We start from the raw sequence: 22439 nt of genomic DNA, 5'->3' as shown, positions 1-22439 counted from the left end.
ACTGCCCTTGCAGAAGATTCACGATCTGTTCCCAGCCCCCATGTTAGGCAGCTCACAAAGGCCTATAACTCCAGCTCCAAGCTCTGGCCTTAGCAGACACCTATCTTCATGTTCACTCAGACACAGCACAAAAGCAAACAATTAAAAATAAAATAAGGAATGGCTAGTTGAGTGTCAGTAGAGCTCAGTGGGAAAGCAATAGGATATTTCATTGAATTTGAATTGTCTCTACTTTTGTTGTTGCTTTGATTAGTTTGAGACAGGGTGTTTGTGTATAGCTCTGGCTGTTCTAGAACGAGCTCCGTAGACCAGGGTGGCCTCAAACTCAGAGATCTGCCTGCCTCTGCCTCCAGAGTGTTGAGACTAAAGGCTTATGCCACTACCCACCCCCTACGAACTGTCTATACTTTGACTGAAGATGAGAAGGCTTCTGGATGTATTTGTGCACACATAGCCTACTGGCTTCTCATGAACTTCTAGAAGGAAGAAGGGAAATTCACAGTGTGACTGGATTTCCTGGAGTCAGTATTGTTGAAGTCAGAGTAACTTTTTTTAAACGTGGTTTTATGTTCTATTTGTTCTAAAATATGGTTTTTCCCTTATACCACAGGCTGGCCTACAGTTCATGGTCCTTCTGCCGCAGTCTTCTCAGTGCCGGGATTGTGGACAGAGGCCAAACCATTCCCGGCTCCGGATAGTTGTTATTGAAGTTTGTAGAACTGGGAATGTAGCTGGGTCAGGAGAGTTCCTACAGAGAAGGCAAATGAATCCCTGGGTTCCATTTCCACCACAGCATGGAAAATGGCTATGCTGTTTTCCTTATACCTGTAATCCCAGCACTTGGGAAGTGGAGGCAAAAACATTCAAGGTCATCCCTGGTGACATAGGAAGTGTGAACCAGTCACTCTGGGTTACACGAGACTTTGTCTAAAAAAAACCAAACAAACAAAACAAACAAACAAAAAAAAACAAAGAGTTTGTGAAATCTAGGCTTATGGTATTAATTAGACTTTTACTTGCGGTTTTTATCTCTTCATCAGCACTTAGGACTAACAGAACAACAGACTGTGGCCCAGTCCTGTCTCGTCCATCTCTCAAATTACATAAGACGAGTAGAAAAGGCTCCCACAAGAGCAAAACAGACACAGAACTGACAAGAAATCCAGACTATTAGAGTATTTTCTCATTCCTTTTAAACAAAGAATTCTTCTCAGTGATCCTACTTTATGTGTTATGGGCATCTTGCACACACATGCCTGGTGCCTGCAGAGGTCAGAGACCTAATTAGATCCCCTGGAACTGGAGCTACCAACAGTTGTGGGCTGCCACTCAGGTGCTGAGAATTGAACCCGGGTCATCTCCAGCCCCTCACTGTTCTCTTTACTCAACGCTTTGATTTCTTACTTAGCAAACTATGATTTTGACAACATATCTGGGAAGTTTCCAAGATTACTATTTCCAAATATGTCTGTTCAAATCCAGGATAAAAATGTGATTCTGTCAAATGGAATGCATTCTAAAATAATAATATATTTCAAACTTAAAACATTTTCTAGCTAACCTTTAGATTACTTCTATCCTGCAACATGTTAAGACACTTCTAATATGTGGTAAAACAATTTAAATATATGCTAATTGCTAGGCTGAAACACACATGCACACACACACACTTCCCCTTTAATTAAATATATGGACACGATGAAATGTATGGCTTTCAGATTTTTGTTGTAAAGTCTATGTATGTGCCTATGTGTCTGCCATTTGTGTGCAGGTGCCTGTAGAGGCCAGAAGGCATCAGCGTCCCTGGAGCCGGAGATATAGACACTTGTGAGTTGTCAAAGTTGGGTGAATTGAATTAAACTTAGGTTCTCTGGAAAAGAGCAAGTGCTCTTAACTGCTTAGCCATCTCCTTAGCTTCCCACACTCTTTACTAAATATTATCCCTTGGTTACAACACATTTGCTTAACAGAAGCAGTTTCAATGATGAATACTTTATCAAAATCTATTTTATATGTTATTTGTCTTAGTCACCGTTCTATTGCTGTGGAGACACCATAAAAATGGTAATTTATTTTTTAATTAATTAATTAATTAATTAAATGTATATGAGTACACTGTAGCTGTCTTCGACACACTAGGAGAGGGCATCAGATCCCATGTGAGCTACCTACCATGTGTTTGCTGGGAATTGAACTCAGGACCTCTGGAAGAGCAGTCACTGCTCTAAATTGCTGAGCCAGCCCTCCAGCCCAACAATGGCAACTCTTATGAAAATTAAAAAAAAAAAAAAAGAAGAAGAAGCATTGAACTTAGGGCTTGCTTACAGTTTCAGAGAATTACTCCATTATTATCATGGCAGGGAAGATTGTAGATCACATGGTTCTAGAGAGATCACTGAGAACTACGTCCTGATCCAGAGAGAGACAGAGATAGACAGACACAGAGACAGAGGCAAACAGAGAGAGAGAAAGAAAGAGAGAGAGAGAGAGACAGACAGACAGAGAGAGACACAGAGAGACACAGACACAGAGATAGACAGACAGATACACAGAGAGAGACAGAGACAGACAGACACAGAGACAAACAGAGAGAAAGAGAGAGAGAGACAGAGACAGACAGACACAGAGACAAACAGAGAGAGACAGACAGACAGACAGACAGACAGAACTGAGCCTGATATGGGCTTTTGAAATCTGGAAAACCACCTCCAGGGACATACTACCTCTGTTAAGGCCACACCTTCTACCTTGTAGTCCTCTCAGAGTTTCTCTCCCTGAAATGTTCAAGTACATGAGCCCATGGAGGCCACCCATTCAAACCACCACACTATTTGATTAGTTGTGTATGACTAGGTGTTATTAAAAACCCATCTGAAGTATTGGGGAAATGGCTCAGTTGGTGATGTTCTTGCCACAAAAACACAAGGATGTGAATTCAGACCCCTAACATACATGTAAAACTAAACAAAGGTGGGCAAAGTGAATCTGGAACTCCAGTGCAGGGGACACTAAACCAGATCCCTGGAGCTTATTGGCTAGCTACCCTAGTGGATGAACTGTGTGTCTCCATGTTCAGTGAGAAACCCTGACTCAGAAAGTTCAATGGAAGGCAGTAAGATGCCTCAGTGGAAAGGCAGTTGCTGCCAAGCAGAACAACCTGAGTTTGATTCCTGAAACCCACTGACTTTCACAAGTTGTCTTCTGACTTCAACATGCCATGGCGCGCGCACACACACACACACACTGGAGAACAATAGAGAAAGACACCTGAAGTTGAAGTTGACTTCTGGCCTTCATAAGCATACACACATGTACCTGCACCCTCCCTCATGAACATGTATGTACATATACATACAATACCCATATACTCACACATCCCCCTTCCCTGTTCTCCCTCCATATCCTCCAATGTTCCACCTTTCACTGGTTCTCTCTTTTTTTTTTTTTTAAAAAAAAAGCCATCTAATGGGGCTGTCCAGATGTCTCATTGGGTAAAAGCACTTGCCAGCAATCCTAATAACCAAAGACAATCTCAACTGATTGCTGGGACCCACACGGTAGAAGGACTTGCCCTTTGACCTCCACAGTTGTGCCATAGTGCGTGCATTCGCACACATGTGTACACACACATACACTAAATAAATAAACAAACAAACAAACAAACAAAAAACTTGTTGAGACAGGATCTCATTGTGTAGCTCTGGATGACTGGGAACTCACTGTGAAGATCAGTGTGAACTCACAGAAATCCTCCTGCCTCTGCCTCCCAGTTGCTGGTGTTAAAGATGTGTGCTATCACTTCAGGCCAATTTAAACAACAGCAACAGCAACAAAGCTGACCTCTTTTTCTCCACTCATTTGAGAGCACGCATGCATGCTGACATACAAGGAAAATTCAAAAATAATAAATAAATACATAAATGATCTTTTAAAAAAATTCACTGCTGTGTATGGTGGTAACATGTCTATAATCCTAGTTTTGGGAGGTAGAGGCTGAAGAATCAGGAATTCAAGCTCATCATTGTCTCCATAATGGGTTTAAGGCTAGCCTGGTTTACATGAGAACTTTCATAAAACAAACAACAAAAATTAAACTTCCTTTCTTTTCTTCCTTCCTTCCTTCCTCCCTTCCTTCCTCCCTTCCTTCCTCCCTTCTTTCCTTCTTTCTTCTTTTCTCCCAAACTACCCCTAAACAATGCTGTATCATTCACTCTTGGCATCAAACATTTAAGACTCACAGACTCCGTTACAACACCATACAGAAAAGTGTCACCGCCCTAGAAATCCTGCATTCCCATATTCATCCTTTATTTCTACAACTGTGGACCATCACAGATCTTTCTTTACTGTCTTCCAGGTTGTTCTTTTTGACTTTTTTTTTTCTTCAGAACATCACGTAGTTGAAATCATGGTATATAGCCCTTAGGATGGGTTTATTGGTTTATGGGCCTGGTATTCATAGTCCCTGGGCTTCATTCCTGGCACTTCGAAATTAAAGGAGGGTCAAGATGCTGCCTTCTTTCACTTCGTAACTGACATTGGTTTTTTCTGTGTCTTTTCACAGATCGATAGCTCATTTCTTTTCAGCACTGAATGGCATTTCCTTGTGTGGACACAATACAGTTTATTTATCTGTTCACCTAGTGAATTTACCTAAGAGGAACACTTAGCTGGCTGTTCTGGAGCTTACTCTGTAACCAGGCTGGCCCTGAACCTATAGAGATCCATCTGTCTCTGCCTCCCAAATGCAGGGATTACTGTAGTGTGCCACCACACTCTGCAAAAACATTAAAAATCTGAAAATTAAGTAACGCTCTTTGTGATCAGTTACAAAAGCTCAGACATCTGCGTCCTGTGTATTACCAAGCTAAAAAAGCACATCACCAAAATGTACTACAATATGTTCTACCAAGTTTCCCAGGAAAACAGCAAGATTTCTACCATTAAGGGACTTTGAACTAGACGAGACATAGTGATGTATGCCTGTCATGCTAGCACTCAGGAGGTGAAGGCAGGAAGATCAGAACTTCCAGGTTATCCCTACCTGCATAGTAAGTTCAAGGCTACCTTGGGACACATAGACTTTGTCTACAGAACAAGCACATAAAATCACTGGATGGATGACTAAAATCCTTTCTGACAAATTCAACAGCAAATTACTATATTCAGTGCTTCTAAAGGTAGCCTAAGTTTAAAATAGCTGTTTAACTTTTTTTCCCCCTTTGAGTTTTTCTAGACAGAGTTTCTTTGTATACCCTTGGCTGTCCTGGAACTCATTTTGTAGACCAGGCTGACCTGGAACGCAGAAATCTGTCTGCCTCTGCCTCCCAAGTGCTGGGATTAAAGGCATACACCACCACTGCCAGGCTAGTTGTATAACTTTGACTCACCGTTTTTCAGACTCACTTTATTCAATTCACACATTTTTAATTTGTATTATCAGAAAACACACTGGCTTTGGAGACTTAAGAACATGAACAAAATAAGACGCATCATCAGGCTCGCAGACTTTGGACCAGACTGGAAAAAGATTTTACTTTTAAAGTGAATTTTCAAGTATCAAAATTGGGAAGCCAGTGGGAACAGGAGGAAAACGTCAAGAAACAATGAAAGACAAAAAAACAACCAACCAACCAAACAAACAAACAAAAAATACCAAACCAAACCAAACAAACAAACCAAACCAAACAGAAGGAAGCTTACGGTGCAGCTGTGGGTGGAAATGAGGGAAAAGAGTCTTAAGTGAAGCTGAACACAGAGAAGCTGGGGAACAAACCACAAATGCAAAGCTTGAGACAAGAGTCAGCCAATTAATTAATTTTGAGGCACAGTCTCACTATACAGCCCTGGGTGGCCTGCAACTCCACATGAGGACCATGCTGGCCTTGAACTCACAAAGATCTCCTGCATTTGCCTCTACAGTGCTAGAATTAAAGATGTGTGCCATTGCACCTGGCCCAGGTTATTTAAAAAAAAAAAAATCCACTGGGGCAGCTGCAGCGCTTACAACAGCCTTCATATTAGCTCCCACAGGTGACCTGGTAATACCTGTTTAGTCTAGCTCCTTCAGCCCATCTACCCGCTGAGCGTCTAGGCTCAATACCATCTCTTAGCCACTCATCTACAGGCAGCTATCTTTTGATCATTGACTGGTCCATCAGCTCAGCAGTTCTTCTAAACACTGCCTCACAGGCTGATCCATTTTAGTTTTTCTCTACCTAAGAGTAAACTTCCTAATCCCAGCACTTGGGAGGCAGAGGCAGGCGGATTTCTGAGTTCGAGGCCAGCCTGGTCTACAGAGTGAGTTCCAGGTCAGCCCGGGCTATACAGAGAAACCTTGTCTCGAAAAACCAAAAAAAAAAAAGAGTAAAATTCCAAATTTGTTCTCTAGAGGAAGAAAAGCCTTGACTACATTTAGGGCATGTCTGATTAACTAGTTAGCTCTTTGTTTAAAATAAAGGACATTAAACAAATAATGTATGTATGTGCTAACTTCTCATTATATTCTTGACATGAGATTGAAATACCATGTATAATGATAATCCAGCCTGCCTCTCTCTGTCTTAGACTTAAAAGCCATCTTATAGTAAAGACAACTTAGGATCATTCCTAATGTGACTAACCCTTATGATTTATGATTATGATTAAACCTGTTTCTCAAGGATTGGGCTATGCCCACCTGTAACTTTAACTACAAATGGTTCTTCTGTACTGCCTGTTCCAAGAAATGGCAACCATGTCTTTGTTTTAAAACATTGTTATGACCATCTTGCAATCCTTTGTTTCAAAAAGTTATTAGAACCAGCCATTGTTACCTTGTTACAACTACCTTATTATGTTCTGCGTCTGTGACCCTGACATATATTTTTAGATTTTATTTTTTAAAAAGTATGTATGTGTGTATGTATGTATGTGTCTGTATGTGAGTATGTGCATGTGTGTGCAAGTACCTGGACTCAGGTCCTCTGGGAGAGCAGCAAGTACTTTTAACCACTAAGCCATATCTGGTTCTATTAAATGATTTGTAGAGGAAAATAAAAAGGATTTTTAAGGGTCAACCTTTAAGTATATGATGAAGATATAAAATCAAATATGAATATCTTCATTTTGGTTTGTTTCCAGCCCTGAGGATTGAATCCCAGGCCTCTTGCCTGCTAAGGCTGCCCTTGTGTGTGATCCTTTGGCCCAGGGGTCCCCAATCTTCCTAATCCTGTGACCCTTTAATACAGCTCCTCATTTGTGGTGACCTCCAACTATAACATTATTTTCTTTTCATAACTGTAATTCAGCTGCTGTTCTGAATCATAACATAAATATCTTATATGCAGGATATCTGATATGTGACCCTGTACAGATCCCAAGCCACAGGCTGAGAACCACTGAGGCCTTAACTTACTGAGGACCACAGGCCACAGCCTCATGTGTCCTGTGACCTGTTTTCTTTTCTTAAAGTTTATTTACATATGAGTATGTGTATGCCTGCAAGACAGAAGAGAGCCTCAGATCCCATTATAGATGGTTGTGAGCCACCAAGAGGTTGCTGGGACTTGAACTCTGGAAGAGCAACCAGCCCCTGACCCTAAAGAATTAGAACTTTGTCAGGGCTCCTCATTTGTCTATTCTTACTATCCATTCAGTGACTCCATCTTGGAAAAAAAGTTGTTGAGTTTAAAGACTAGGAAAATGGTAAATACAAAAAGATTAAGCCATTTGAAGATGATTTTTGGGTCAAGTCGTTTAGGTCCATGAAGAGTTAAACAGAAGGGCTGGTAGAGAGGACCGACCAGCTGGAGATTGGTAGGGAATTTGAAGCTGGAATAAGAGAACTAGGCAGCGTCTACTCCAGCATCTTTTTCTAATTATGGGCCATTCTCATTCTTCTGCAGTCTCCAACCTTCCTGTGCAACCTAGAGGGCTTGTAAAAACCACAAAAGGGTGTAGTGCAGAGAACAGAAGGACTGGAAGCTGCCTCGGGCCCCTTGACTCCAAGTGTCCTTGGGCAAGTTGCTTAATGTCTGTGAGCCTGCTTTCTCATCTGTAGAATGGGAAGAATGCAGCTTGGGTTTTGCCCCAACACATTTAAGTTTGCCTGTCCTCTCTGGCTAACTGGTTACAGTTCTGGAAAGTGTATTCTTTCTCCTGTGGGGGAGGAGCAAAGCTTTGCCAGAGGCTTAAACACACCCAGGCATTTCCACCCCCTTCTCCCTTTCCCCCTTTCTCTCCTCCCACTTAGATTCAGAACTGTTGTTCTCTGGGATCCTGGCCCTTTGTTCTCTGGAGGCTTAAACCATCACCTGTTTTGCCTTGATTTAAAAGGTGTCGCCAGTTGTTTCGACGATTTCTAACTGAAATTGTCAAAATGTACAGCTAGTGAGTGTATCACGTTGGTTCACCACTAATACATCAAGTGCATTTCCATTTTCCTTAAAAAAATTATTTTCCAATTAACCCCACTCAGAGTACTCATCTCTTTTAGTTGTTGGCATGGCCACTTAGCACTAACACAAAGTATTGTCTAATAGCATTATACACCTTCCTGTGATATTCTCTCTTTCTCTATGTGTGTCTCTCTTTCAAAGAAGGCTTTGCCTACAGGTTGGCCTCAATTTCCATCCTCTAGCTTGAGTTTTACTGGTGATCTGAATTTAATCATGGGAACCACGTGGTGGAAAGAGACCCAGGTGTTGTCTCCTGATCCTTATAGGCAGTGCCATTACCACAAAAATAAAATAAAATAAAATAAAATAAAATAAAATAAAATAAAATAAAATAAACAACCTGGGGAATCTTGTTAAAAATGCAGATTAACAAATGGGGGAGGGGCTGAGCTGCTCACAAGGCCTCAGGTGAAGCCCATGCTGTGGAGTCTGACCACAACTGGAGTTTCAAGGCCTTATAGAGTTGAGGACAATGGGAGGGGGAGGTGTACATGTACACACATGTACACACATGTACACACACACACACACACAGAGTGATAGCTGGGTGCCGCTTTGATATTACTTGGGATTAAAAACTTCCCTTTAAGACCTTTCTTCTGTCCCTTTCAGGCCCACGATTTACCCGATGATTGTTCCTGTAATTACTTAGTTTTGCCCCTCCACCTTTTTTCTTCCCTTCTTAATTAACAGTCAGATAAAAAAAGGGCTCCTTCTGCTCACATCTGCATTGAAACGTCAAGAGTCCAGTTGTAAACAGTTTTACCCCCCCTTTACCATGTAACCTTGGGTAGCTCCCAAAGCACACAACATCAAATTCACAATGAGATGCTTGAAGACTTATCACCAATAATTCCCTTATTTCTGTTAGCTCCACGTGGAGCCCTCTGAACAATGCAGATCTACAGTGGCCCCCTTACAGAGCATTTAACATTGGGGGTGCCAGATTTCCTTTTAAAGGCATGCAGTGTTCCTTTTTTATAAAACCCTCAATTTTTGCCTATTCAAACAAAGCTCTTCCTGATTCTCAGCTGTGAGTCTTTATTTAAAGCAGTATTAGATAGATATCTAACATATTTTAGTATTCTTAATATCTTTAATATCTTTAGCCTGTTTTATATAGGAAATACCTAATCTTGTTCCTGGTTGTATATTCAACACCAAACAGTGCTTTATCCTAAAAAAGATTTTGGAGAGATTCAATGAAAGATGAAACAAAAGATTTATTTTTTTAATACTTAAATGTCTTCTAATTTACTACATACTTATTGGGAACCTGGATGTTAATGGACAAATAAAATTAGTTCTGCTACAGTAAAGATTGTAAAGGGTCAATTCACATCAGAAGGTATATTACAAAATATTTAAAAAACATTCACTGGCTAAAGGATCAAAAATAAGTTCACCTTTAAATACCCTTTAAGAGTATTTTAAGTGATGAAATATTTAGGTGTTAGTAACACTTCTCTCCTGTACCACCTACTACCATAGCACTTTTCTAGAGAAATAAAATTTTAAGTGCAGGGCTAAAATTTAGATTGGGCCCAAATCCACATCCTAACTAATAAGCTAACTATGCTTTCTTTACCATTGTTTTATACCCTTGACGTTTTGCATTCATTGGGATTGCGTTAGTCTTAACGGTTCCCCGTGGTTGAAATATCAGGGAAATGAAATAGGGCTTTCTCATGTTTCAGTCCCTAGGAAAAGGAGACTGCAAAGCCCATTCTGCGAGGTGTAAGAGGCCTACAAGGTGCACACCCTGCAACTGCTTCATATTCCAGCTTCATCTCTGGGTTTTTACACAGCTCTTCATTTTTGGGATGATGTAAACCGCGCAGGAGCATTACAGTTCTCGCACCATGGAGAAGGATGCGAGAACAAGCACCGTGGGCTGCCAGATTCTCTTAAGAGAATGCAGCCGTGGGCTACAGGCCCGGATACCCGCCCCCAAACCCGGTCCACAACAATCGTTTCCTCCCTCCCCGCCTTTTACATACAGTACACATACAAATACACACACGCAGAGCAGCCAGCAGGGGCGGGCCGGGCGCGACCACTGTGCCAGCCGTGGGGGACAGGCGGGGGGACAGCTCCCGCGCGCCTCTCTCCAGGCCCTTCCTCTCCCTCCCCTCCCGCGGCATCTGGTTGCAATTAGCCGTAAGCAGGGGCACCTGTGGGCGCTAGGGGCTTCAGGCCCTCGGCTCCCGAGCCACGGCGCTCTGCGGCTGCAGCGCCACCCGTGCCTGCGCGAGCACTTGGTACGGTCCAGCGCTAGCGGGCGCCGAGCGGGAGCCGCGCGGGAGCGGCGCAGCGACATCGGCGGCAGTGGCGGTTGCAGCTCGGAGCCGTTGAGACGCCTCTGCGGCAGCTGGTGGCGCAGGTGGCCGGCGTGGACGTGGGCAGAAGCGGCCAGCGCGCCCCGCAGCCCCAGCGCCACCGCCCGGCAGGTGAGAGCCGCCCCGCCCCCGCTCGGCGCGGGTGGGAAGCGGGCGGCCGCGCTCGCAGCCTCCCTCCTCTCCCGCCGCGCCCCTCCCTCGTGGGCTGCGGCCCGTGGGAAAAGCCCTGGGAGCGCCGGGGTGGGAGGCCGGCGGCCCGGTGGCGGCCAGCATCCCTGCCTCAGGTGGCCGCCACCACTGCAGGCCCGGGCGCTGCTCGGGGCCGAGGCCGCGCTCTGAGGAGGCGCGCAGGCGGCTCCCCCTCCCCCTCCGCGGCCTCCCCTCCCCCTGCCCTCCTCCCCGCGGCCCCTCCCTGGGGTTTGCGCTTTAACCGCCCTCCCTGCTGTCCCTCGCAGGCGCGTCGGGACACCCCGAGGCATCCTCCCCCGCCCGCGGGCCCGCCAGTCCCTGCTCGCGTCTGTGCTCGCATCTCCTGATCGCGGCTGCGCTGCTCCCCCTTCTGGTCTCGGGACTCCCGGCGTCGCCCCTCAAACATGACTCGCGATTTCAAACCTGGAGACCTCATCTTCGCCAAGATGAAAGGTTATCCTCATTGGCCAGCTCGAGTAAGTGATTTGTAGCCCCGGTGTAGCGGTGCGGCCGCCTTTCCAAAGGCCTGCTTCCCATCCTTTCTTCTCGGTTTCCTTTCAGTCCATCCCCTCCTTTTCCCTTTACCGTTATTTGGAACCTTTCATTTTAGTATTTTTTTCTGTACTCTCCCATGCAATTGTAAAATTCTAGCTTTTCCTGCATACCCGCGGCGGTTTCCCGGTGGCTTGCTTTTTGAGTCTCTGACAGGTGTTCTACATAGGAATATTTAGGGAACGGATTCAATTAACGTTTCATTGAGGCGAAATCATCAAGTATGATTTTTGTGTTTAAAGATGAGTGAAATCATGACATTTCCTTAAATTTTGGAACTTTGAACACAATACAAAGCGACAACGAAATATGCAAATTACAAATCTTTGCATGTCAGATCTGATTAAATTACTTAGTATACAATTTGCAGTTGGTGATACATTTGGACCTCTTTGGCTTATGACCTTGAAGATGTTGTTTTCCATTTTTTGTTCTTCATAGCTAAAGGGGATTGTAGACCAGACACTAGGTTAATGTAACTGGAGAAGTCCTAAGGACTCAAGATGTGACATTAAACACCCAAGCTCCATTTTCAGAAAAAAATAGGAGATTTTTTGTTAGTTTTTAATGGTGTCAAGGTTCAGAACACGATAGATAAGACTTAAAGAATGTTGATTAGATAGAAGTCAAAAAATAGACTGATGTTCTAAAATTGTAATTAATATTTTCATACAGCTTATTCTTTTATTTTCAAGACAGTTTCTCTGTATAGCTCTGACTGTTCTGGAACTCACTCTGTAGACCAGGCTGGCCTCGAACTCAAGAGATCTACCTACCTCTGCTTCCAGAGTCCTGGGACTAAAGGTGTGTGCAACCACTGCCTGGCTATTTTTTTATGCACATAACTCATTTAATCTTTGAAAGGTATTACTTGGCCAGGTGGTGGTGGCGCAAGCCTTTAATTCCAGCACTTGGGAGGCAGAGGCAGGCAGATTTCTGAGTTCGAGGCCAGCCTGGTCTACAGAGTGAGTTCCAGGACAGCCAGGGCTATACAGAGAAACCCTGTCTCGAAAAACCAAAAAAAAAAGAAAGGTATTACTTGAAAATAATAAATTTCATAGTTCTAGTTCTGACAGCTATGTATGAAAACTGATTCAATCTGCTTCCTCAACTTCCTGTTGCCCTCAGGTATCTTGTTTGGTTGATCCTTCTTGAACAATCCTTAATCATAAGCCTTTTCTATAGAATTGGTGTTCTTGTTTTCCTATAGGAAAAACTCTTTAATTACTGCTTTGTGTGTGCCTTGACTGTTACATATGTTGCAGACATCTTTAGGGCAGTGACCTAAAGCTGAATTTCTTTATCCTACAGCTCTTAGTTACACAGTCATGCACTTGTAAAACACTATTTCAACTTTATATAAGGCCTGCTGGACCTGGGAAGGTATAAAGCCCCCTAAGAGACACTTTATGATTCAAGGTATCGTTCTTTTGAGTTGTTAAAAAAATCAGGGTTATCTGATACTTATATTCAAAAGTTCCATACCACAATGTAGTTAGAGGCCAGGTGTAAATACTTTAGAAATTTTCTATTTTTGAGGGCTGGAGAAATGGCTCAGTGGTTAAGAGCAACTGCTCGGTGGCCCAAATTTCAGTTCCCAGCACCTATTTCAGGCAGCTCACAACCACAGTGATCTGTCTGGGACTCCAGGGCAGTGTTAGCACCTGCACTCATGTGCACACACCCATATGCAGTGTGCACACTGCATATTAATTAAATAATTTAATTATTTAATTAAATAAGTTTTTTTTTTTTAATGTTTCTACCTCTTGCAGTATGTTTCAGGTGACAGGTAAAAAGATAAAAGTAAAAAATAGCCTTTGGAGAGTCTTTTTCCTTTTTAAACAAGTCCCTTTTTTTCTTCAAAATTAACAATTTCTTAAAGTTCTGTGTTTATGGGTGTTTTGCCTGCATGTATGTCTATACCACTTCCATAACTTGAGCCTATGGAAAAAACTGTCAGGAGCTGCTGTGTGGGTACCAAACTGAACCTGCCTCCCCTTAGCCACTAAGCTATCTCTCAGCTACAAGTTCTACTTGTAATGAGTTCATTTGGATTCGGATAGGACATTTTTATCTTTTCTCCTTCATTTTCTTTTTCTTAGAAGCAGCTGAATTTGGCTTTTACATTAAGAATTACAGAGTGAGTTTCAGGACAGCCAGGGCTACACAGAGAAACTCTGTCTCGAACCCTGTTCCCCCCAAAAAAGATTGACATGTTTTTTTTTTTTTCATTCTTTGATACTCTTAATCTTTGCTGTAGAGAATTCAAGAGTATTTAAATATTTAAGGACTCAACTGTAAGGGTGATACTCTTGTCCAATTATATATTTTTAACTTCTACAAATTGAAATAGAAGTGTTAATAAACAACACCTAATACTTTTCTTCCTTTCAATGTTCTTCAAACATTGGGAAATAATGCCTTAAATTTTGGCTCCTGTTTGCCTTATGTTACTTTTTTTCCCCTCTGTGTATGTTTGCATGCTGTGTGTTTTGTGTGTTTGTATCCCACATGTGTGAGTGCCCAAGGAGGCCAGAAGAGGCTATCATCCCCCAGCCCCACCTCCCCCACCCCCACCAAGAGCCTGAGTAAAGTAACTATACAGGATTTGAGAACTGAACTCAGATTCTTTGGAAGGGCTGCAAGCACTCTTAACACTGAGCCATTTCTCCTGCCTGCCTCTTAGTACTCTCAGTGTTTGAACAGCTCTCCTGCAGGATTGCACGCCAGGTTCAGACTCACTGTATGAAATGTTTGGCATCAAATTTGTTTAAAAATTAAGTCACTGGATTTTAGGAAGCAAAGCTAATCACAGTAGGTATGCTTCAGGATTTGCTTCTGGGATGATTTTGAGTAGCAAGCAGATGGTGATAACCTTTGTATTCCTCCAGAGAAAACAATGATCAAAAGGTTAGATACATAAAAGAAAAGGGTCTTGATGTCAGGACCAGTTTTGCCACCAAATGAATTCTTGCTTTTTTAGAACTTGTTTGAGATTGTAGAGAGAAATTCTTGTGTATTGTATGGATATATCTATCACCTGTCAATTAAAATATGTAAGGCCTATAGGAAAGGGTAGAATAGAAGGTAGGACATCTGGAGGCAGAAAGAAGGCTGGGATAGAACGCTGGGAGACATGTGGTACCTGAGTGGAGGTAACCAGTCACATGGCAGAACGTACATTAGTATAAATGGTTATTTTAAATTATTAGCTAGTCAGGTAGTTGGCCTGGGTCATTATTCTGGAAGCTGGAGTTCGGGAGGAAAACGGCCTATATTTCAATAAATTGTAAAACGGTTTGATTTTGTATTAGACCCATTTAGGGTTCTTTACTCTGAGTTCACTCAAGTGTACTAAGGTCTGTAAGATTAAAAATATTTGACTTTTCTTATAGGTAGATGAAGTTCCTGATGGCGCTGTGAAGCCACCCACAAACAAACTACCCATTTTCTTTTTTGGAACCCATGAGACGTAAGTCCTGCTAGTTTTAATCTGAAATGACAGTTAACTTGCAGAAGTTAGGTATAAAACAAAAAGCAAGTAGAAATTTCAAATTTTAAGTGGGAAGTGACAATGAAATTAAAAACTTACTTTTAAAGACAGAGTCTCTTGTAGCCCAGGCTGCCCTGGGATGTTCCATGCAGACCAGGCTAGCCTGAACTCATAAAGATCACCTTGTTATTTGCCTCCCATGTTTGGAGATAAAATGCCTATGCCTGGGCTCAAATAGAAAACTTTAAAAAGTCATGTTTGAATTTTAGAATAAGCTCCTTTAAGTTTCCTTTAAAAAGTTTTAAAATGTACTGAAATCCGTTTAATGCTAGGAAGTCTTTTGTTTGTTCAAGATAGAATGTCATTATGTTGCTGGCCTAGAACTTACTATATAGACCTGGTGGGCATTGTGTCACCATGCCTGACTGGATACTCCCTCCCCCCACCCCTTGATTTTTTTGAGACAGGATTTCTCTGTATCTGTCCTGTTACTCTGTAGACCAGGTTGACCTCAAACTCAAAAGAGATCTGCCTATCTCTACCTCCTAAGTGCTGGCATTAAAGCCACCATGCCCCCTGCTCCCCCCACCCCCTTCTTATTTAAAGCACTACACCTTGGGGAGAAGAATTAAAGGGAAAGTTGGAGGCAGGGAGTGAGGGGTGGATGCAATTGATCAAAATATGCTGTGTACATGTATGGAGTTTTCAAAGGTTTAAAAAAAAAGTTAAAATAACTTAAGTTTACTTAATGGAATAGATGCTTACATGATCAAAAAGAAGTTAGGCTGGAAATAATCCCAAGACTGACTGATGGCTGCAAGTAGCCAGGAATTGAGTGTTAGTAAAATAAAGACTGCCTGCTGCTGTTTGAGGTCTGGTCTTATTAGCCACACAGATGGTGGGAAGATCAGAGGAGGGAAGCCAGACAGTGCCCTTTGTGATCGCTCCCAGAGTCAATCTGACCTGTGTTCCCAGGTGGATGTATAGCTAGAGAACTGATTGGATGAAAGAAATTAATATTGTACAAGATTACAGCTGGACGTTTTAACTACATGAACTTGCTTTGGAGGCTGTCTCAACTAACTGCCAAACCTTATATTCTTAGGTACCTAGAATTGATTAGCTTTATGTGCACTGTATGATCTACAAGAGTTGAACTTAATGTAATTTCTGTAGAATAGCATGTTTAACTGGGACGAAACACAATTGTGGATATCTCAATTATCACTGTATTTTTGAACTGGTTTTTTCATATATGTATTAATTTTATATGTTTTGACTGTACATTTGTCTGTGTGAGGTGTCAGATCTGGACTACAGCTCCCAGGTGGGTGCTGGGCATTGGGCCTGGGTCTCCCAGGTGGGTGCTGGGCACTGGGCCTGGGTCTCCCAGGTGGGTGCTGGGCACTGGGCCTGGGTCTCCCAGGTGGGTGCTGGGCATTGGGCCTGGGTCTCCCAGGTGGGTGCTGGGCATTGGGCCTGGGTCTGGGTCCTCTGACAGCTTCTCTACTCGAAGTCTACTTTTATTTTTCACTCTGCATTCTTAAGTGATATGAAAGTGGCAACATTTGGTTTAATTTCTGTTTACTGCTTCTCTACTTTCTAAATTTACACATAATTTGGTAAACTTCCTGAGATGTTATTTATATTGCAGTGTTTCAAGTACACAATTTGATTTTGGTATATTTCATTGGATTTCAGTGTAATTGTTCCCTTTTCCACTGAGGTCATTCTATTTTCCCTAGCCTTACACAGCCACTAATTACAATCTGTGTAGATTTGCCACGTACGGACATTTTGTGTTAATGGTATTGTTTGACATTACATTTTTTTGTTTATTTTTGAATTTATGAGACTAGGTTTCTCTTTGTAGCCCTGGCTGTACTAGAAATCGCTCTGTAGGCCTGGCAGGTTTTGAACCGTAGACATCCACCTGCCTCTGCTTCCTGAGTGTTGGGATTCCATACCTGGCTACATAATTTTTTTTTTTTTTTTGGAGACAGGATTTCACACTGTGTAGCCCTGGCCATCCTGGAACTTCCTCTGTAAATCAGGATAGGCTTGAACTCAAAGAGATCCTCCTGCCTCTGGAGTGCCAGGATTAAAGGCATGTGCCAACACTGCCTGGTCCATAATTTTTAAAAACACAGTTTTGGATCTCAGATTGGATTGGCCTTCACAATATTCAGAGTTGGGTGCACAAATATTTTGTATATGAAAATATGACTTTTAAAAAAAGCTCCCTGGGCTGGGCAGTGGTGGCGCACACCTTTAATCCCAGCACTTGGGAGGCAGAGGCAGGTGGATTTCTGAGTTCAAGGCCAGCCTGGTCTACAGAGTGAGTTCCAGGACAGCCAGGACTACACAGAGAATCCCTGTCTCGACAAAACCTAAACAAACAAACAAACAAAAACTCCCTGGGGGCTGGAGAGGTGGATGGTTCAGTGGTTAAGAATACTTTGATTGTTCTTCTAGAGGTCCTGAGTTCAATCCCATCAACCACATGATGGCTCACAACCATCTGTAATGGGAAATACTCTTCCAGCACACAGATGTACAGATATATACATGCAGATAGAGCACTCAGATATACATAAATCTTTAAAAAAGAAAAGAAAAGAAATGCTCCCTAGTGGGAGGCAGAAGCAAATAGATCCGAGTTTGCGCTCAGCCTGGTCTACAGAGCTAGTTCCAGGACAGCCAAGGCTACATAAACTCTGTCTCCAAAAAAAAAACTAACAAAAAGAAATACTGAATTTCTGTTTCCAGGGTAATATTTTACAATTTTGAGACATTCTAACAAATTCAATAGGGAAAGCGGTCTTTCGGAGAAACTACACTTTGTATCAGAGTAGAGGTTTGCATGGTGTGGTGCTAGCTCCACAATACCAGTATATAGAACTGTAGTTGAAAAAATGTTCCTAGGACCTGCCCTGGACATGTCATATGTGACATATGGGGCTCAGTGAGTTTTAACAAGCCTCCCAGATTCTGATGCATGCAAAGTTTTGAGTCATCTTAATTGGTAAGTTATTTCTTCGTGGTGAAATGAGCCAATTCAAGCCATATTAGAGTATATAAACACAAGTTTATTGGGAAGCTGCTCTCAGATGTGTTCATTGGCCCCAAGGACCAAGGCCAGGGAAGTTGCCATGGCGATGGAAAAGAGAGAAGGAAGAGAGAAAAAGTAGAGAGAGAAGGGAGAGCAAGTATCTGGATTATATAGGGAAGAAGCTCTGTGGGAAGGGTGGTTCAGCTCCTGGGCTGGAATGGTCATGATTGGGGCCAGGGATGCCTGGTAAGAACAAGGGACACCGGAAGAACCTGGAGGTCAGGCTATGTGAACTATGCACCTCAGACCCTTGTCCTGGGTCTGAAACCCAAAATTATTGTGAGGAGGTGTTTTTTAGGACTTTTTGGTTTAAAATTTACTCTGATTTTAAAAGATTTTATGGTTCTATATTCTACAGTTTTATATGACATAGTTTGTTAAAATCTTTCCTTTGTGGTGTTGGGGTTCTAACCTTGGGCCGTGTCTGTACTAACCATGTGCTTTTACTCTGAGCCACAACCCCATCCTTAAATGTAGAAGAAAAAGACTACCTTCTCCAGCATTTAAAAATAGAACTTTTGTATTGTGTGTATTTTATGTTTGTTTTTTTTTTTCCCAGTGCTGAGGACCATACCCAAGGCTTTGCTTTACCACTGAGTATTATACCCTGGATTGATCTCTATAAACTTGGAAACTGTTACATATTTGGTTAATTTGAAATTAAGTGGGTTACTGTTGGAGCTGGAGAAATGGCTCAGTAGTTAAGAGTACCACAACTGTAACTCCTGTCCCAGGGGATCCGATGCCCTCGTCAGGCATACATGCATGCAGAATACCAATGCATGGAAGATAAAAATAAACCATTTGGGGGCAAAAAAAAAAAGATTGTCAGTGTGGGACTGGGATTACAATTCTTGGTAAAGTATTGTCACTCCCTAGCACCATACTAATAAAGGTGGTTAATGAAGAAAATGAGTTAATATCAAAGAAGTGAGGATATAGTTAAAGAGTTAAAAGGCTTTTTTTTTTTTTGGTTTTTCGAGACAGGGTTTCTCTTTGTAGCCCTGGCTGTCCTGGAACTCACTCTGTAGACCAGGCTAGCCTCGAACTCTCGAACTCAGAAATCCACCTGCCTCTGCCTCCCAAGTGCTGGGATTAAAGGCGTGCGCCACCACCGCCCGGCGTTAAAAGGCTTTTAAAGTTAATGATATTGCTGTTTCAAAGTGGATTTATGATATTTTGATTCAGTGCAGACATACCATTTACCTTTAGAAAGACATGTTGCTTTATTATTATTGTTTAACCCAGAACTCAAGAGACCATCTGCCTCTGCCTTCCCAAGTGCTTGGATTAAAGGCCTGCATTACCACCAAACTTTTTTTCTTTTCTTGTATATTATATCCTGACTGCAGTTTCCTCTCTTCCTCCTGTCCCACTAATCCCTCCCCCTCTAATCTTCCCCAACCTCACACCCCCTCATAAAAGAGCAGGCCTCCCAGGGACATCAACCAAACATGGCATAACAACCTACAATAAGACCAGGCACGCACAATCACATTAAGGCTGGATGAGGTAACTCAGTAGGAGGAAAAGGGTCCCATAAGCAGGCAAGAGAGTCCCAGATAACCCCTGCTTCCAGTGTTAGAAATTCCACAAAAACACCAAGCTATACAGCTATGACATATGCAGAGGGCCTGACCTAACTTTTTTTTAAAACAATGTTTTTTAATAAATTATTGATAAAATAGTTGTATGATGATCCTTCCTGCTCCCAGAATTTGGGAGGGGAATTATTTATTTGAATAAATTTGGATTTTTTTCAACGATGGAAGTCTATTGTAATAATCCAGAGTTAGAGATATGGGGAAGGAGGAACATAGGAAAGTAGTAATTTGGAAAAGTGTACTAATTCAAATATAATTGATTTATATTTGAAATTTATAGTTCTGGTTGGCCTGGAACTTGCTGTGTAAACCAGGCTGATGTTGAATTCAGTCATCTGGCTCTGGCGCTCTGGGATTAAAGTATACCACCATTTTTGGCCTTAGATTAAGATTTTTTGGGTGTTCATTCAGAGTGGTGGGAGAGTAGGAAATGGTATTCTCTGAAAACAATTTAAAAACTGAATCAGTTCTCATGTATGTAGTCCAGCCTGATTTTGATCTTGACGTATAGGCAATGATCTTGAATTTCTGATTTTTCTTTTCTCCAAGCTCCTGAGAATAATAGCATTGCAAGTGTGTGCCACCATGCCTTTTTTTTTTCTGGGAAGAAAAAAATTACAGCAGCTTTACTAAGATACTCATTTCATATAGCTCACCCACTTAAAAGTCTAGAAATTCAGTAGTTTTTGCAATTCCAGAAAGTAGTGGAGACATTAGCCAGTAGACCTTAGATTATCGTTTCAAAAGAAACCTGTGACATAGTAACAGGTACCTTCCGCTTGTTCAATGTTCTTGCTGTGGCTCAGGCAGCCCTTAAAGCACTTCGCCAAATGCTTCATATAAATGAAGCATTTAATGAGGTTTGTAGTCACTTAATTTTTTATTTAATATAATATTTTAAGATTAATACTAGCATATAATAATGCTTCTCTTATTTGTGCCAGTTCATATTTCATTCTATCAATTTTCCATGTTGTATTTATCACTTGATAGACATCTGTGGTTTCCCACTGTTGGCGAACGTGAAGAACGTTGCTATGAGAGCACTTAAGCACAATTATTATTTTTTGATGATGCTGGGTCTAGCCCAGGGCTTTGCATAGCTTAGCCGAACTCTCTACTGCTGAACTACATACAGTCATCCATTGTGTATGCTTTGTATGGGCAAATGTTTTCACCTATCTAGAAACAGACTTCCTGGTTCAAATGACAACTTAGTGTCCAATCATTGAAGAGACAGCCAGACTGCCTACAGAACATTTTTATATATTTTTAGTTTTCTTTTTTTTTTTTTTTTTTTTTTTGAGACAGGTTTCATTTCATATATGTTAGGCAGGTTCCAAGCTGAACTATATCCCAGCCATACACTGTCACTTTATTATAACTGTGCTGCTAGGTTGCAGTGATGTTTCTGTGATTAAATAGTGATGCTGAGTGTCTTTCATGTGTGAATTAGAAAAGATCTTGGTGGGGCTGGAGGGATGGCTCAGCAGGTAAGAGTACTGGCTGCTTTTCCAGAGATGCTAGTTTTAATTCTCAGCACCCACATGAGACTGGAGTCTGTAACTCCAGTTCCAGAGGATCTGGCTCGCATGCGCAGACATACATGCAGGCACAACATTAGTGCACATAAAAATAAATCTTAAAAGAATAAAACAAAACTTGAACCAGGCCTAATGGGACGCAGCTTAAATCTAACACTTGGGAGGCAGAGACAAGCATATTTGTGATTTCTAGGCCAGCCTGATACATAGAGTACCAGCCCAGCCAGTGCTACTTATGAGATTCTGTCTCAAAAAAACAAATACAAAACATGTGTTTTTTTTTTCCCGTGGGGTAGGGAGTGTTGGTTAAGAGACACAATTGCTCTTCAAGTTACTTCTACCGCCCACAACTGCACGCAAGTCCGGGGTGGGGGGAATCTCACACCCTCTTCTGGTCTCTCTGGGCACTGTACTCAGGTGCATCTCTCCTCCCCCATATACATAGAATTAATAAAACACGTCTTCCCTTTGTATAGTTATTATAAATTACTTAAGTTTATAAAGGCCTGTTTGGTAGGAGGGCATAGTACTTTTAAGTTGTTACATTAAGATATATGAACTGGGAATCAGAACTAAACCAAAGCAAAACCGAACACTTTTATCAGCCTTTTTCTACTGCACCAAATCACTAGGATTTAAAACTATTTTGTAATTTGTATGAACTGGGTGTTGTGGGCCACAGGTTTAATAACCTCAGCACCCAGGGGGTAGAAACAGGCAGATATTGTGGTCAGCCTGGTCTACAGAGTGAGATCTAGGACAGCCAGACTACACAGACAAACCTTGTCTTAAAAAATAAAACACAAAAAACTCGTTTGTTATAAAGTATTTATTGAATGTCACCTAGTAGCCTAATATAGAATTTAATTGAGTTTGCTTTGTACTTGCATCTCCCCTTTCTGTTCTAGTGCTTTTTTAGGACCAAAGGACATATTTCCTTACTCCGAAAATAAGGAAAAGTATGGCAAACCAAATAAACGAAAAGGTTTTAATGAAGGATTGTGGGAGATAGATAACAATCCAAAAGTGAAATTTTCAAGTCAACAGGTGAGTCCTTTTATAAAATTTATTATTAGTGTTAGAGTAAAAATATTGTCACTGGAAAATACATAACTAAATGAAGAACCTTACGACTTTCAGGTTGCTGTGCTCTTTTTAGGTTGTT

At 41.8% G+C, this 22439-nt stretch overlaps 2 protein-coding genes across 8 annotated transcripts in view; one reads left to right on the top strand and one right to left on the bottom strand.

The window, feature by feature from the left end:
* The first annotated feature begins 10696 nt into the window (after positions 1-10696).
* Psip1 (PC4 and SFRS1 interacting protein 1) overlaps positions 10697-22439 on the top strand; it is a 34626-nt gene continuing 22883 nt past the window's right edge. For 2 of the 4 annotated variants that reach the window (XM_028753613.1, XM_028753616.1), the window contains exons 1-4: positions 10697-10888; positions 11233-11442; positions 14917-14993; positions 22183-22321. In XM_028753613.1, coding sequence (XP_028609446.1) covers positions 11371-11442; positions 14917-14993; positions 22183-22321 — 288 coding nt within the window. In that variant the 5' untranslated portion in view covers positions 10697-10888; positions 11233-11370. The remainder of the gene's footprint in view (positions 10889-11232; positions 11443-14916; positions 14994-22182; positions 22322-22439) is intronic. The other 2 variants (XM_028753615.1, XM_028753614.1) reach the window with 1 other exon arrangement.
* The window catches only part of Snapc3 (small nuclear RNA activating complex polypeptide 3), a 51635-nt gene continuing 49010 nt past the window's right edge, over positions 19815-22439 (bottom strand). For all 4 annotated transcript variants that reach the window (XM_028753617.1, XM_028753618.1, XM_028753619.1 and 1 more), the window contains one exon: positions 19815-20330. The gene's annotated coding sequence lies outside the window, so the exon portion shown is untranslated. The remainder of the gene's footprint in view (positions 20331-22439) is intronic.

The sequence above is a fragment of the Grammomys surdaster genome, unplaced genomic scaffold, assembly GCF_004785775.1.
Source record: "Grammomys surdaster isolate TR1022 unplaced genomic scaffold, NIH_TR_1.0 125951, whole genome shotgun sequence".
Taxonomy (NCBI): domain Eukaryota; kingdom Metazoa; phylum Chordata; class Mammalia; order Rodentia; family Muridae; genus Grammomys; species Grammomys surdaster.
Note: the sequence above shows the minus strand (reverse complement) of the source record. Positions and strands in the feature narration are given on the sequence as shown.